General features: G+C 39.6%; 1 protein-coding gene across 1 annotated transcript; it reads left to right on the top strand.

Annotated features, from left to right (window-relative positions):
- The first annotated feature begins 1,096 nt into the window (after positions 1-1,096).
- Positions 1,097-12,411, top strand: LOC135470619 (excitatory amino acid transporter 1-like). The gene is made up of 8 exons (XM_064749655.1): positions 1,097-1,659; positions 5,179-5,221; positions 6,225-6,318; positions 7,984-8,179; positions 9,033-9,143; positions 9,923-10,117; positions 11,550-11,684; positions 12,237-12,411. Exons 1-8 carry the CDS (start codon positions 1,097-1,099, stop codon positions 12,409-12,411), a joined length of 1,512 nt encoding a protein of 503 aa, XP_064605725.1.
- The last annotated feature ends 1,300 nt before the right edge of the window (positions 12,412-13,711 follow it).

The raw sequence follows: 13,711 nt of genomic DNA, 5'->3' as shown, positions 1-13,711 counted from the left end.
GTCTAAAATAACGTTATTTGATTTCCCAGTATAAACCAAACGTTGATTAAGACATTTCAAATAGTTTGTAATGAATAGTGAATAAATAAAACGAATATGGCTATTTTCACATTTTCCAAATGAGATGACTGAGAAAGCTTTTTTACATGGCTGCATATATTCTGGTTTATAAGCCCATTTGCTCTATCGCATCCTCTTTGCTGGGAATACTAGCCTATGTGCTATTCTGCATCTCAATATCTTTAACGTTAAACTCAGAACAGATTATGGGCGTCCTGAGAGTTTACATTGATATTAACGTCTAAGTTCCAAGCAGGTCACATTTTCACATCAATTGCATGCACTTTTTTTGTATTTATTTATTTGATTGGTGCGTTAAGTCGTATTCAATAATGTTTCACATATATGACGGCGGCTACTTGCTTTTTGATAACTTTGCCTGTTCATTCGCTGACTAGGCGACCAACGTCGCCATAAGTTATATTGTTGAAAGTTCTGACATGGCTTTATGTTATGGCTTTATAAACCAGACTTACATTTAGAACCAGCATGGAAAGCTTAGCTAAAACGGGAACGAGATCTAGTCTAGCACAGAGTCATATGGCGATGCTCTGCTGTGCTTTTATGAGTGACACTTCGTTTTTTTTCAAAGTGAATCGACGTATCTAATACATAAAACAAGTATTAGCCACTGGAGAAAATTACTTCTCTGCTGTTTCTTGCCATTTGAGATTGAGGTTTGAGATTGAAAAAGTCATGCCGTAGAATACCATCACAGTTAATTAAGCAAAAAAACATGACGCTCATTCCCAACAAGATCCAGCTTGTGAGAGTTAAGCTAAAGTTATCCAGTTTGCTGTTCAGTTTAAGGGAGTAAAATCTGCTGGTCGGTCTTGTGCCAGTATAGATGGTGTGCAGGATGGTGTAGGATCAGTCCAAGAAATGGAACTTTGAAAGCGATTGTGCTGACTGACTACAAAGTGACATTAAATATTTGAGCCACGGGACTGTTAGTAAATCCTTGTTTTTCGGCAGGATCGGGTATAATACGCCCTTCGTTATCTTAAAGCGGCGCTGATTTGTTAACATAGTGTATATGGGTGTGTACCCAACCACCCCGACCCCACCACCCCCAGCCCACCCTTGTATAACCGAGCCATTTATTCCAAAGAAAGACATCGTCGAAGGTGGACGTTTTAAGAGGCACGGCTCAGCGTCCGAGATGAAGGTGACGAGAGACTGTTGTGTTGGCTTTATCAAGTCAAACTTGCTCGTGTTGCTTATTTTGATTGGAGTACTTGTTGGGATCGCCATTGGGGTAGGCCTGAATTCCAAAGACCCCAAACTTAGCCAGCCAGAAATTGTCTACCTTCGTTTTCCCGGGGAACTTTTTCTGCAGAGTATGAAGATGCTGTTAATCCCGATCGTTGTGTCAAGTCTCTTGTGTGCTACGGCCGAAATCGACATCCGGTCTTCAGGAAAGATTGGTCTTCGGGCTCTGACCTATTACATCTCTACCCTAGTGCTTGCGTCTCTCTTAGGGATAATATTAGTACTGACGGTTCGTCCGGGGGATAGAACAGGTGGGCGGCCAAACTTGGCCTCTGACATCCCCTCCCCATCCTCAAATCCAGGCCTCGCCTTCATGGATCTCTTCAGGTAAACATTGCTCTTATCATTTATGCATGTTACCTTTTTTAGCTGCACTTATCTTCGGTAAAGCATAGTAGTATCTATTTTCTGGCGCATGCGTCACGTCGGGCCAGGCTAAATGGGTTGTACAGTCACTATGATTCTCATCACCACTCATAACCAATTTTTCAAAATGAGTGTATGTTCGAACCCAGAATGCGCTTGATGGTTTGCGGTTGGTTTATCTGTTAAAATGCTATTGTCTCATTTTCGACAAGTCTTAAATGCACATCTGGCGTATTAAGACTGTCGGATGTTACAGTGCCATTGCTTTAATCCATCATAGTATTGTAGCGGGTATATCTTCCAATCCTTATCACTGTTCAAGTGTAGAGCAACTGTATTTCCTTTTTACACTAAAAGTCTACAGTGAGTACCAGTTCTCGTGAACTCATACCCCCTTTGGTAGCGCCTTGTGGATTTTGGTACAAACCACGGGATGATGTAAAAATTTAGGCGTACACCAAACTTGTGGGGGCACCGCGACATGATTTTGAGTTCCAGGTAGATTCCATTCTTCCTTATTTAAATAATCCGGCTTCCATATGAATTCCAAATAAATATCAAATGATCTAGGTCCAAACAGAATATTTAGTTCATCGTTAAACTAGTCCTGTGTCCAAGGACGTTGATGATAGAGATGTGCTGGTGTTTATAATTCATCAAAACACAGCACTATATATCATTATGGTGAACCTATTACCCCAGAATCTCCTCAGTTCCTGATACATCATCTGGTATGTACTTAGACTCTATCCACACTAACGTTTAAACACCGCCTAAACTTCCTCTAGAAAGATTCTACACCGGCCGATCCCATCAACGTATTCCCTGTGGATCCTAGTGCGTCTGAACTCTTGACACTTCACCTGGTGTCTACAGAGGCTCAATCCATACTGACTTTAAACAATGCCGAAATTTCACTAGAGATCCGTCAACGTATCGTCCGTGAATCCAAGTGCAACGTATCGTCCGTGAATCCAAGTGCATCTGCACGCAGAAACTGAAGATATCACTGACGACAGGAACCGTTTGGATCGTGGATCTCTAGTGCATCTGCACTTGGAAACTTTGGCTGTCACTAACGACAAACCCGTCAGCTCAGCATCGGCCAAGGACTGAACCTAATGGCATCCAGCTTTAAGAATTCACAGAAATGGTTTAGCACCACTTGATCAACACCTTATGGTAGGTTTTTGCCGAGTTATTAGAGTACATTTTGGCTTTAGCACAGATACGTTCCATGTGTACCGTTCGGCCTTTGAGACCGTCTCATCAGTTTTCTGGCCCTCTTTTTATCAATTTTCAACAAAGTAGGCGGAGCCTAAGTACGGAATCCAGTTATGTGATTGGATAACCAGCAAAATAGCTGCTCGTCAGTCACAAACGTGCTAAAATCCTATCAATATCATTGACATGAAAATAAGTTTTTCCCTCCAAAGGTTTAAAACTTCTCAAGTAATTTCAGACTTAAAAATCAACAATTAAAATCACCAAAAGACGTAATAATTCCCTTTTGTAAAGGTGTGGGAATAAACACATGTAGACCATCTGACAAAGCTGTTATGATTTATTAGGAGTTGGTGGACGGAGGTGTTGTACAGAAGTGAGGGAGAAACCACAAGATAGCGAAAAAAACCCAAGAGAGCTACAGCAACGCAGCTACTGATGCAGTGCCTGGCAGTTCAGATTAACAATCATCTTAGATGGTAGAAAACAAGAATTACGAAACATGATCTGTCTGATCGTCTGCGACTTGCACGATTGCAAATTAACACGGTGAATGGCCTCGATCGTTCACATGTAGTGTGCATCTTAATTACACATACAAAAACAAATCTTTCATTATATATTGACTTAAGACAATGAATGAGGATTATGCAAAAATAACGGTTACAAAAAGACAATGATGGGTATTGAACTCTGGTGAGCTAATCAGCACCAAACAGTCACTGTGATCTCCGTAGACGCACGAACATGCCAGTCACTGATAATGACGTAATTACTGAGTGCCCCTCTTACACTTTATTCATGACGTTAATTAAAAAGCTTATCTCACATCTACAATAGTCGATGTATATGTATAAAAATTACCATATGCATGAAACTTGCTTACGCGCAAAATGGCTGGCACAAGAAAACGGATGGACCTAACTTTCAAAAGTAAACTTCAAGAAAAATGTACATTTAAATCGAGTCCATCATGAGTAGCTCAATCTATCAAATCTAACACTTAGATTTCAAGCCAAGCATTTCACAGCCGGAGAATATCCACAACAACAACAACGCAATGCTAAATTGGTGGACTGATGTTGTTATAATCGCACAAATCCTACTCTTTACCGACTTCAGAGACTATTACTACGTGCGAATCACCACTCACTACTATCTCAGAATGATCTCAAGAATAAAATTATGGTTACATCTTGTCCTAAATGCAAAAAATGCCTTCAGCTTCTAATGAGAACTAACGATAAATTATAATTCTCAAGAACTGACCTAGTAACAACTCGGGTAATGTTACTGTTTTAAACGTCACCAGTTATTACAATTATTAAACAGCAAGTGACTATCATGATCTACATTCATACTGGAAAATTGTACTTACAGGAAACCAGATTTCTTATAACTGTAGCAACAACTATGAAATGTCAAATACTATATTGACATTATCAGTCATTCAGTAATGGAGCTAAACCCATATGTACACAAAAAGGGGTGGGTTAATAAGCAACCACAATGATTGAAATATACTTATATCCAGCGTTTTACGCCCTATTCAAGAATATTGCACTAATACGACGGCGGCCAGCATTATGGTGGGAAGAAACAGGGCAGAGCCCGGGGGAAACCTACGCTGCATTAGTGAGAGGCTTCTGGGTCATTACGCTGCGCTAGCGCGCTAACCAACTGAGCCACGGAGCCCCTCCCCCCCCCTCCCGCCTCCACCGAGATTTATAAATATATCGATAAAAGTTCAGTGTTCCAGAGTTTACTATCCATAAAAAAGTTCATAAAATAATAAGTATAGTTTAAATCTTCCTGTCTTATCACGTTACCACACTCTATGTATGTACAGTTATGTTAAATGCTGTTAAATGTTAAATTTGTTACTTTATATTAATAAATATTAATAACTGAAACAAATACAGGCATTTCTTCAAAACACATATAACTTACTCTACAGGATCGTATTTATTTATTTGGTTGGTTATTTGGAGCTACGTTGCACACACCAATAATTCAGCAAAATGATGGCAGTCTGGTTTATGTGTGGGTGGAAGGGGACCAGCGACCACTGGGTGTGAACATGTAACATCAATGGTTCAGCATATAGATATACAGATAAAGACAATATCACCAGTGTCATTAAATATTAGCGTACATGCATTACAGAGACAAGGTTACTCTACAAGTGAGAAGTACGTCCATCCTGTATATATCGAAAGACTGCATCATAACACCAACTTGAATTATATTTCACAGGAACATGGTCCCGGACAACCTTGTTGAAGTTTGCTTCAAATCGGTAAGCGCTTTGATACACGTTGTTCCATTGTGTGCTGAGATTTAAGCTGTACGACATTTTTACCACCTGCATTATACTACCCATTTTTTATTGAGAAGAGGCTGCCAATACTATTTTGACTAACCAGTCACAGTACTGAACTCCATACGTGACACCAGCACACTCAGCTATCAAGTCATTGTCTGCATTAACATCTGTTTTCATGACTTACATATACACAAAACGCACTTCAAATGTCGAAAGAAATTACATCTGTGGTCTGTTATTTGTTTATAAAACACGAGTCCCTTAAGTTCCGCCAAATGAAAGATGTTATGGTTTGTTTATTTTGTTTTTCTTTCTCAATGTTAATACATACAAAAGGTAAAATCACATGTTTGTTGACTGAGTTTGTCAATCCTCTAGATAAAGTTCATCAACGAATCCAAACTAAATCGACCAGATCAAACAAGCGTGTCTCCAATTAGCATTGCTATCCGAATACGCTAGTGCAGTGTCATTGGATGAGAGGCACCACGCACGCTGTCGGAACCGTCCGAGTACATTGAGTAGAATATAGCATGGACAACGAAACCAGGGCTGCAAGAACAGTGTAATAGTGGCAAACGGTCACACGTAATGTTGAAATCCGGCTTCTTGTCAATTCATTTACATGTACCTCAGTCAAGTTTTATTTTAACGGTTCATGTAAATGCGACCATTGCCACGTGGTATTGATAATCTATTCACAATGAAAGTTTGTGAAGTAAGAAAGCGACCAAGACAGGAATCAACCTCTTTACAAACACCTGTAAATGTTCATAGAAGTATACTTTAATCAGAATTAAGTAAAACAATTGCAGTTATTTTCATAGAAATTTATAACACATCACTGGTCTATGGATTACTGACACAGTGTTGTCCACATATCCATTGTGATAGCAGATTGGTACCTCAGAACTCTGTCCAAGCTTGTCATAAAAGACAATATGCTTATTTATTCAATATTCAACTTTTCATGCAGAAGAAGACTAGAGAAGTGACAGGCGATGGAGCGACGACTATAGGCAACTCGTCACCTTTTTCCTCGGTTTTGAACGCTGTGAAAAATATCAGTGGTAAGACACGCATTTTGTCCAATATGTCAGCTGCTTTCATCTTCAGTATAATGGGGTGATAATAAGGTCCAGGACACAGCCATTCTTACCCAGCAGACCAGAATATAGGGCACCAATAACAGCGCTACTGTAAAACTGGACGGTCAGAAGATCTATTGCTAACTATGTCAATAGGCAATTTAGGCCAGAGTTACACACGAGAAAATCAGCACTCTGACGTGGTACTCACTATCTATTCTGTGATCTAACCCACTGAGTTTGGGATTTGCAAACAAACATGAATTTTGGAGAAAAACAGCAACGACCGAGTTGAGACACAAATCAAATCTTTGTATGGCGGCGGGATGAAACTATTCCACAGCCCCTAACGAATGTTTTAAAATAAATCTTAAAAAAAAATGAAAAAGCTCTTATCCACTATGCGGTGTTTATTATTTCTCTTACTGTATATGATTTCCATACTTGTCACTGAAGAAGATAAACTATTTCCCTATACTTAACCTGTGTATAAATAATATAAAATTGTTTTTGTCCAACTTCAATCAAGTTAGAGGTGATTGCATCCAGCCCCTTTGCAATTTGATATACGAACGCATCGTTTTTCGTAAATATTTATGTAATAAGAAATTTCAACATGAAAAATACATACATCGTGCTTGGGGTTTAAGGTCATGGTTAGCTATTTTTCAGCCATATGACGACGAGGAATTATTTTGATCATGGTTTCTAACGAACAACCAATTACTCCAAATAGCTCATATACATGCGTATATATTGTCATATACATGCGTATATATTGTCATATACATGAGAAAATGCGTTATATATACATGAGATTTCTCACGTATATGACGCATCACCCCTACGTGTTCAATGCCACTAGATGTAGATTGCAACTTTCTATATAATGTATGGGACATCATTTTGGTCGTTGTTACGAAGCGTAATTTTATTTGTTTGATTGGTGATTTACGTCGTTCTGCAGAATATTTCACTGATGCGAGGGCGACCAGCATTATGGAGGGAGAAAACCCATCAGAGCACGGGTGAAACCCGTGAACATCCCGCAGGTTGTTGGCTGTCCTCTCCGTGTATGGGTAAGCCTGCATGAGCTGAACATGAGTTCACAGTGAGCCCAAGTGAGGACGTAATATAAAGTGATGTGGATGTAGAACCTGGCGGAGGCGTTTGTCTTTTTGTCTACTGGGGCTTTGTGTTCATGAAAAAAAAATTTTACAATACATTTTGAAAGGTATGAAATAAACCAAGTTCTAGTCCTTTTTGTCCCGCTTCATCATCGCTAAATTTGGACATAGCTATCACACAGCGTACTGCTTTCCACGGAAAATACGTGTATAGGTAATGCTATGTGAGCACGGGAAAACGGAGCCCAGGCTACAGTTTTGTGTCTGCCTTTAGCTGTTAAATTTAAGCGTTGCTAAAATGTATTGTTAATGTAGCAGATTATTCCAGCGCACATAATCCATTGATTCAGCACAAAGATTGTATAGACCAATAGTAAATTATCTTGATTACACATGTCAAGGTACATACGGTTTAACAACAAAATATCCATCATCGCTCACACAACAAAACTAGGCGAATCATAAGATATCACTGACATACTGTAAATTCAGGTTGATTTAAAATTCGTTGAAATTTCAGACGAAGATGCAAAGGAGCGAGGACAGGTAAAACTGACCGTTGAAAACGTGGATGGTATCAACATGATGGGCCTGGTTGTAGCCTCCATACTGTTTGGCTGCGTCACGTCCGCTTCCGGAAGGGAGGCAAAGCCTTTTTTAGATTTTTTTAAGGCTGTGAGAGTTGTCAGTTTTAAGCTCGTGGCAATTTTCATCTGGTGAGTAATTCCACATTTCCACTTATATCTCAGACTGAATGACTGGCTTGGACGCTGGACATAGCCTAACATTTTAACAAGAGACATATCAACAACAGATACATTGTATTTTAAATTGTATAACTGCAGTTCCACAAGCATAGAAAGGCCTTAAAATGTTAGGCTCGTTTAATCAGAAATTAATTAAATTTCACAACAAATCCGTCAGTGATCACATATGGCGGAGGAATCAATCAGAATCAAGGAACATGTGTCACTTGAAAACAACTAAACTTTAGGTGAAATACGGTAGTTAAACTTGCAATCTATTTCATTGCAACATAGCAACGCACTGCACATGGATCAACATATTGTAGACAGGTCTTGGAAAAAAGTCACCGATTCCCGTGTACTCCATTATAATTTTCATATTAATGGTATGTTTTGATCAAAACTACATCTATTTACATTAGAGCAATAATCCTGTTGTGAGCCTTTTAGATATATCTCTTCACAAATTTCTACAAAAGATTGCATTTGGAATGTGGGCCACTTTATTTGACTAATGCAGATTATTGATACACGATTGTTAAATCAGACCGCCTTGTGCGAAAGTTGGTCAGTTATTTACTAAAGATCGATGGTTTATTCCTGACCCTTCGATTCATTTACCTAAGAAACTGAATGCCAACTTAGAACTGAAGTGAAATATTCTGGCGCTCGGCGCAACCATACGAACACACTAACCTATAGACAGCTATTATTTATACGAAGCAGATTTTTGCAGGTTAACGATTTAATGACGGTGGTTAGCTGGAAGAATCATAAAAAGTTTTCCATGTTTTCCATGCCGTGGTTGTGTTCGTTTTAACAGGTACTCGCCTGTTGGAATCGCTTTTCTCATTGCATCCAAGTTAGCGGAGATGGACGACCCAACAAAAACCTTCAAAGATCTGGCCATTTTTACTGTGACTGTGCTGGTCGGGTTATTTATTCACGGCTTTATTGTTTTGTCTCTGCTATACCTGGTTTTTCTACGCAAAAATCCCCTCAAGTTCTTAGTTGGTATGATACCAGCTATGCTCTTCGCTTTTGGATCTGAGAGTAGGTAACCATGACCAATGGTCTTTTTATTAGATAAGGTACGTGTTTGTCTGATTTTCAAAATTATATTTAAACGTTCAAAAATGATTACTATTTTTAAAGCTTTTAAAATAATTTCTAAACCCTTCACAATGACTTTAAGCGCCTTATCCCGAATTATTTAACTGTGGTTAGCACTTGCTACCCGTATTATTACATTATGGGCAGCAGTTGCTACCTATATAGTGTTGCATTATTATGTAATGAATAGCATTTTCCATCCATATTGTAATAAATATTACATTACGGGTGGCTTTATTTGAGTCCGTTCTGACCATTATGCAGTGTGTGTTACACTTTGGGTAGTCCTGGTGCCCCAGAATGTAATATACCGGCATTCACATAGAATACTTGCTCAACCCTGCTTTGTCTCTTTTCCCATGATGTTATCAGGTAGGGCCCAGTGGGACGTTTTGAAAACACGTAATTTTCCTAGACCATTCTGGATTACAAGTATGAATAATTTTTATCGTTTCACGACATTTTGTGCTAACAAACCAGACATAGTTACGGGAATCTATTTATTTGGAGGTATCCTGTATAAAATATATAGTCTTGGGTAATCCTTGGCCATTTTCTAGAGGACACTGTTCTTATGTTACATCTACATCTTCTTCACAGTAGTGCCACTCTGCCAGTCACCATTAAGTGCCTCGAGGAAAGGAATAGAGTGGACCCGCAAGTTACAAAACTGACAGCATCTGTAGGGGCCACTGTCAACATGGACGGCGCCTGTCTCTACCTCACCATGATGGCCATCTTTATAGCACAGCTTAACGGAATTCCACTGTCGGCTGGGCAGCTGGTCACTATAAGGTAAAAATGTACCGAACGCTTGCTTTTTCCCGTCTCTTTTGACACCAAGTTGTTCGCGTCTAACACATAGCTTGGCAATCTAGGCAGCGTTGTTAAATCTTAGATGTGTTTCTGACATCTTTCTTTTAGCTTTAAGCAACCCATATATAACAAACGCTGTAAAAGATGTTTACCCACCTTTGCTGGATTTAAAGAAAACCACAGATACTCCAGCTGGTTCATGTTATCTAGATCTATATTTCTACAAAGACCAAAGCGGTTTCCTTTCTTGCAGATGTTACAACAAGAGGGATCATTTCATTTTGACATTTTAAATTATCCCTTCTTGGACAGCAACATACCGAAGGTTCCTGCATATAGCGTGTATACATCTCACCGTGTAGCATTTGTTAGATTATGTGTTGTGTGACGAGTTTAACCATTTTCACAAGTTATTATTGCAAAAAAAAAACCAAGGCCATTTCGTAAAACAGCTTCACTCTAAATTTCTAAAGTTTAACAATGAGTATAGTTCTCTTGTAAGTGAATATGGGCAGAGCATCAAAAATCTCTGATGCTCTGCGTCATGATTGTGTATAATCCCCCTTAACCCGCCAGGGGCAGGTGTATTCATCGTGTTGAATTAGATCGCCACATCTAATGTGTGTGAACAGTTGCAATCAAAGCGCATCTGAGATGGTGCACGTTATGAATACTAATTTCACTCATTCGCCTTGAACATATCCTAATTTCCTACTTCATATGCTTTCTTAATCCTTTGATAGTTTGTGTAAAAAGTGGGAATTTTGTGAATTGGCTTTGAGATTATTGACCTGGACCATCCATCCTGGTTAACGTCTGGCACACCAATGTCTCGACGAATAAATTCCTAGCTTAGCTTTCAGAAATATAGATCTCCAGCCTATAGCGGTTACGTCACGTGCCTTGTTCCAAATGTGCCTAAGGTGCACGTATATCAAATTAAGCGGTCATCAACCGGAATAACAAGACTTGAACTAAAGTATACTTGAAAAGGAGCTCTAGAACAAATATTTTGGTTTTAAGGGAAATGTTATGTCAATAAACTTAAATTAACCCCTCCATTTAAGGCATGTATTCCATCAATGGTCGCAAACTGTTGAAAATGACTTCATCGATGAACTCACAGCGAACGGTGTACCACCTCAATGCCCTCATTCAGACTTTACTTCAGGGTCGTTTTGACGGCTAGCACCCTTATCGTCATCGATGCAAGCTTCTTTAGTCCAGGGCACTAGTCGAAGCTTCAGGATAATTGTAGTTTAGAGAGATGCTACCTCCCAGAAAGAAAGCTGAGAACGTTTCTTGTTTTTTTGTACGTAAGGTTATATCCTAAAACACATATTAATAAATTTAAAAAGAAATCAAATGTTCCATGTATCGCTCTGCTATTACGTAACCTTCCTCTCCACAGTATTCTGTCCCTGTCAATCGCAATGGGAGCAGCCGGAGTTCCGGGGTCTGCTGTGATCTCCATGCTCATGATGCTCGCCTCGATGGGGCTGCCCACGGACGATATCAGCACCCTGCTCGCTGTCGACTGGTTCCTGTACGTATTTCGTAGCTATTATCAACAACTTATTATCTAGCACAATTTGAACACTGCTTTAACTCAGTCGCCTAGACCATACCTTGCGTCTTGAAAACTGTTGATTGCTTCTCTTTGCATGACTCCATCCTAATTTCGATTTTCATGTACTTTCTTCTTTCTTGTATGGTTTGTGTTATACTTCGTTTTGCGAATTGGCCGTGCGATTATTGACCTGCGACGTCCTTATTGGTTGACGGCTGATATACGAATGTCTGTTTCGACGCATAGATCTTAAGAAATTTCACATCTCTTAATCCTGCATGGGCCTCCCAGTTTCTACCAAGTGCAACTATGTAAATCCTTTTCTTGCGTGGAACGAGTTAGGATTTTAATCGGTATTGGTTTTTCTCCATCGACCTCCTCGATCAGAACCATCATCAGAATGTAATTAAAGACTTAACAAGATAAGGGATAAAACCAGAGAATCTGTACAGTTTAATACTAACGTATAAAGGCAACACTTTTTGCACAAAATCGTTGTAACTCTGGTGTTTTAACTGCCTATTGTAGAGCGCACTGCCGGACCTCCATCAACATATTAGGAGATGGAATTGGAGCAGCTGTTATTGAACATTTCTCCCGACATGATCTAAAGAAAATGGCGGAAAGGGAGATAATGTTGACGGCTAAATCGGAAAAGGACCTGTGTGAGGGAGAAACAGAACAGGGAACAGCACGCGTTTGACGAAAACCTCTCCAGATGGGATACCGATGCAGAGATATGAAACTTTTATACGGACCCGCTTTAGTGCTATACGCCGTACGCATTTACCATGGGGATACATGTCTTCACTCTGTATTGCTATGGACGAAACACCATGTGCTTGTTGCGACTGCTTTGCTAGGCGGGGCCCTGGTGGAGAGGTGTTCATAACTTACATGTGTACAGTTTATTGGTGCCTTAATGCACCTGCATCTGTCCAACCAATCTTGGAATTTACACCGTTATACTCATCTCCAATTCCACAATTTTCACAAAACGAGAATTTGTCAGATTCAGTGAAACAATACAATAGGTTCGAGTTTGAAATCTTTTATCGCTAAGGATTAAAAAGTCCTACACATGCGACCTGTCAAAAATGGTAGACACAACATGGAAGTCTGAAAATACATTGAAGGAGTTATTTAGAGAAGACTAACAATGGATGAAATTCAAGAGCTGAACGTTTGTGAATTTTAGAAGCTCCTGGAAGAAGGAGATATCATTTGTACCTCCGTAACATGGTGAGACAAGAAACTGGAAAATTAATATCAACGATAATATTATCGTTGCCTAATATAAAATACTGCCTAATATTTTTGACAGTTATACTCATATCATACTCCCTACAGCGCATGTGCAGCGTACTCTACACTCGCTCTACATTGACACAAATCCCCACGAATGTATTTCTCTGTATTTTAAGGTGCAAAGTCTTTTTTTGCTGCCAGCCTGCCGTTTTTGGTGTACAGGTGCATGCTTGGTATCAAGATGCTGGAAATTGTCTAAGCTTTGGGCAGGTTTGAGTTTTACTGATTAAAGTTTGAAATTCTGGGCGAGAGGACACAAGGAGATAGGTGGTGATGAGGCTGCGAGTGACGGCCTTTTGGCGTTGCTATGCACCCCTAACAGTTGCCGGCACAGAAAGGTCCAGATTTTGACCTCAATTTATGTCAAGATTTTAATGGCTTCTTTCTCACAGGCTGGGTCAGGTATGCACCAAAGGTTATAGGTCACGGAATGTTTGGGGCTGAGATACAGCGCTAAACGTTAACATTGTCGCTTATGGAAAATTAATGGGGGTCTGTGGCCACATCACTGCCAGTACTATACATGTTTCACCTTTGGAGACTTCGCCGTGTACGTAGGCATGTTTGGCCTCACGGCTGGTGTTCTCGCGCGGAACTATGTAATCAGTATCGAGCAATAAAATTGTTTCATGCATTGGTTATATTTATATTGTGCATACGTTAGATAAAAGTAATATGTGTGTATGATGTATTAT

This window comes from Liolophura sinensis, chromosome 7, assembly GCF_032854445.1.
Source record: "Liolophura sinensis isolate JHLJ2023 chromosome 7, CUHK_Ljap_v2, whole genome shotgun sequence".
NCBI lineage: Eukaryota > Metazoa > Mollusca > Polyplacophora > Chitonida > Chitonidae > Liolophura > Liolophura sinensis.
Note: the sequence above shows the minus strand (reverse complement) of the source record. Positions and strands in the feature narration are given on the sequence as shown.